Genomic DNA, 3623 nt, shown 5'->3' with positions numbered 1-3623 from the left:
ATTAGGTAAAATGAAAAATAAAAATTAATTTTCATAGTTTAATGAACCCTTATATCTCTGAAAAAAGGTTTATATATTTATCAAATAAAGAAATATTCAGTGTTCTTTTTCTTTTTTATTTACATCTGAAAAGAAATTGGTATTTTTTTTCCCCTTTGGGCCAAGCGGCCCAAACCTAAGGAGAGTTCATTTCTTTTACCCGTTTTGCTTTTGTTAAATTTATTTACCCACATTCTTAACGGAAGGTACTCACAGAGTCGCAGTTAAATGGCAGTTGTAAACCATTGCTCGCACGGACATTCGTGAAGGCAAGACAAGAACAGGAAGCTCTTTACGGATTAGGATAACGAGCGAGGGAGAGGGAGAGGGAGAGGGAGAGGGAGAGGGAGTGAGAGAGAATGGCTACAGCGTCAATGGTAACGTGGATTTCCAGCGGAAGTCGCAGTCCAACAGCTTCTCTAACGCTTCTTACGGGAGTCTTCTCGGGAAGAAGATGTGCATCTCTGAAAGTGGCCAAGTCTCCAACTCGATCTGGGCTGCTTCACTGCTCCTTCCTCCCTTCTACATCCTCCCTCTCCTTCCCTTCTTCCTTCTCAGGTATTCCCATTTCAACCTCTCTTTACCGTTTTTATCTTTTTAACTGTTGTTTGTGTGCGAAACCTGTAGTTGTGAACCCTTCTATTCATTTAATATGACAATTTTGCTCATTAATTCTTGTTCTTTTTCCTGTTGTTTTCCTAAGTGTAGTTTGGGAGACAGATGCAGAAATTTTATTCATCTTCGCATCCGGGTTGTTTAATTTAAGGGAGTGTTTTAGGGTTTTTTTTTTTTTTTTTAAATTTTTTTATAGGGCAGTAGTGACGGAAGTCTGCATTGGTAAAAAAAAACTGTGTACCAATTTGAAGTATGCATCGTTGAAGAAAAAATTGTGCACTAATTGAAAGTGCAACGAAAGTCACCAACTCCTTTAAATTTTGTGATGATACCTTTTTCGGAAAATGGCTGTCTCATTTGTGCAAATCTTTTGGTAGTTTGGCTCATGTTCACAATAATGCATAACATTTTTAACATCATTGCTCACTTTCTTTTCCTGAGCTCCTTTTCCATTCAAACAATCAAAATCTTAAGCTTTGTCGGATTTGCAAGAAATCCCAAGAATGGAAAAGCTAGGGTCTTACAACAGTACTCCAACCCCAGCTTGTTATATTTTCCTTATGTCTTCGGGGCCCTAAAGCGCAGTTATAAATACAATTGCTTGATTTCTCAAATGTACCCGGAACCTTCCTTTAAAGTTTTATGCAATTAACCTTCTTGTTGCATGCACAAACAATAATTGCCATGTGAGACATGTGCTTGCAGTAATATTGCAGGGTGATCTCCTGCCCATTCGATTCATACAGTTCTTAACAATTCCACACCAAATTGAGCATTTGAATTGTTGCTAAATCTATCAATTCACCTTGCGAATCTGATGAATCAATTTGAACCCATGATTCACACATTTCTAGACATTTCATATCCTAATAAACCTGATTGGTGTAAAACGCCCAAAACAGATGCTTTTTTTTATTGCTTTTATTTTCACACAATTACATTCTATTCCTTGTCTACATTGGTTTTTTGCTAAAAAGAGGAGAAAAAATGGAACTTTAGGTCTTATGTTGCCTTCACCGAACCATTCTTCACTATTGGCGGAGTACAATGTCTGCAATTGAGAATAAGGGGCAGAACACTCATTGGCTGAGGTGGTATTCATGTTTTATTGTGTTGTTGAGATTCGAAAGTTGGTTGTTTTTAGTAGTTTGTTCATTTATTATCATTTTTAAAAGTTATTTATTTTTTTGTGTTAATTTGAGAAAGAATATGCATGAAACATTTTTTTTAATAGTCAATAAACACCAAAATTCAGTTTTTAGTTATTTTTTCTTGATTCCCTCCTTAAATAACATAAAGTTCATTTTTTATTAATATTTCTTGATTCATTCCCCTTTCATTTGTTTAGGGAAAGCATACACATGAAATATGATTTTTTTTATTGCCAAGATTTAAATTGTATTTTACTATTTTGCATGTTGTTCATATATCAATATATGCAAGTCATTTATATTTTTTTTTTTTTTTGAAAATTTTCCCGAATCTTATGATTTGATTTAATTCTCAATTCTTGTTTCCTCAAATTGGAATTTGGATTCCCAATTTGAATCCTGATTTGACAACTATGCTCCTGCCATTGTCAGTTCTTAGTTGACCTCATGCTACCTTCATAGCTTCATCTGAAATTTAATTGACAATTGTAGGTTTATCTTTGGGGTTAGACTTGAATACTAATGGTGTCACAAGAAGAGAGAAAGGCCGTGGTCTAGTGGTGAGGGCTGGGAAAGCTGCTCTTTGTCAGACCAAGAGGAATAGGTCTCGAAAGTCTCTAGCTCGGACTCATGGCTTCCGCAGGCGAATGAGAACTACTGGTGGAAGAGCAGTGTTGAAGCGCCGACGTGCCAAGGGGCGGAAAGTCTTATGCCCAAAGTCATACCCCAATAGTGGCAAACGTGCCTGAATTTTAACAAGTTTATCTTTTTTGAGCAAGATTCAGTAAGTAAATTTGATAATTCGATGCCTGCTGGTTGATTCATGTAAATTTGGTTCTTTTTTCTAAGAAGGCCATTTTTATTAGTACCTAGGAGGAACTACTTTATTTGATGGAAAATCATTCTTGTTCTGGCTGTTCTCGACCATTCACATGGTATGTGTTTATTATTGGAAGCTTCCATTAGGATTTCCCACTAAAAAAAATGAACAAAATGGCTCATTAGCTTTCTTGTTGGGAAAATACACACACACACACACACACACACACACACACATTCTCAAACTAAATTTGCCAGTTGCATTTTTGAAGTACTAATTTTAAATTTTTTCATATACTATTCCATATGCCTAATTTTACCTTGCCTTTGTCTTATTGTTATTATATTTGGGTTCCTCAACTTGTTTTGATGTAGTGGGAAACTTCAGAGAAAGGAAATTGGGTCCATTTCTATGGATTGTACCTAGAGGCATTAGGGCTACATTTGGTTCTTGGAACTGGAATGGAATAAATAACTACTGTGTAATAATAAAATAGATTATAGTAGAAAGGTTGGTGTCATTCTAAGGCAAATAAAGATGCAAAAGATTGTGTTATTTGAACCAACATGGAATAGACAAGGAATGACATTCTTCAAATCTCCGCATGGCAATGTTTATTCCTGTGCTATTCCAAGTTTGTTGGAATAATAACAACTTCTGCATGGTCATTTGCTTAACAATGGTACTGCCTTGTAATTTGTTATAGCCCTATACAAGAATTATTTTAAGCTATTGATGCTGCATTTTTTTATGGGTAATTTGGTATAACCTTATACAATAGCTATTTCATTCACACCCTATTCCATTTCATGATCCAAACGTAACTTAGGAATCTCTCCTAGTGAAGAAGGAATAGCACTTTCAGTTCCTTTGGAATCTCACTAAAGTCAAGAACTAGCAATTTTATTTCTTTATAACGTCACCTTTAGAATAACATTTATTTCCCTTCCACATTAGGTCTACAATTTAAATATTATGAAAGAACCATCCTATAGTTG

The 3623-nt window shown here is 35.3% G+C and overlaps 1 protein-coding gene across 1 annotated transcript; it reads left to right on the top strand.

Annotated features, from left to right (window-relative positions):
* Nucleotides 1-252: 252 nt before the first annotated feature.
* Nucleotides 253-2732, top strand: LOC131144098 (large ribosomal subunit protein bL34c). The gene is made up of 2 exons (XM_058092484.1): nucleotides 253-597; nucleotides 2298-2732. Exons 1-2 carry the CDS (start codon nucleotides 399-401, stop codon nucleotides 2552-2554), a joined length of 456 nt encoding a protein of 151 aa, XP_057948467.1. The 5' UTR covers nucleotides 253-398; the 3' UTR covers nucleotides 2555-2732.
* The last annotated feature ends 891 nt before the right edge of the window (nucleotides 2733-3623 follow it).

This window comes from Malania oleifera, chromosome 12, assembly GCF_029873635.1.
Source record: "Malania oleifera isolate guangnan ecotype guangnan chromosome 12, ASM2987363v1, whole genome shotgun sequence".
NCBI lineage: Eukaryota > Viridiplantae > Streptophyta > Magnoliopsida > Santalales > Ximeniaceae > Malania > Malania oleifera.
This window is presented reverse-complemented; position numbering and strand designations above follow the sequence as displayed.

Bases quoted from the DNA above. Each gene is read 5' to 3' on its own strand.
- LOC131144098 (XM_058092484.1), top strand. From the start codon at position 399: ATGGCTACAGCGTCAATGGTAACGTGGATTTCCAGCGGAAGTCGCAGT. The intron at 598-2,297 runs GTATTCCCATTT...TGACAATTGTAG, and splicing joins CTTCCCTTCTTCCTTCTCAG to GTTTATCTTTGGGGTTAGAC.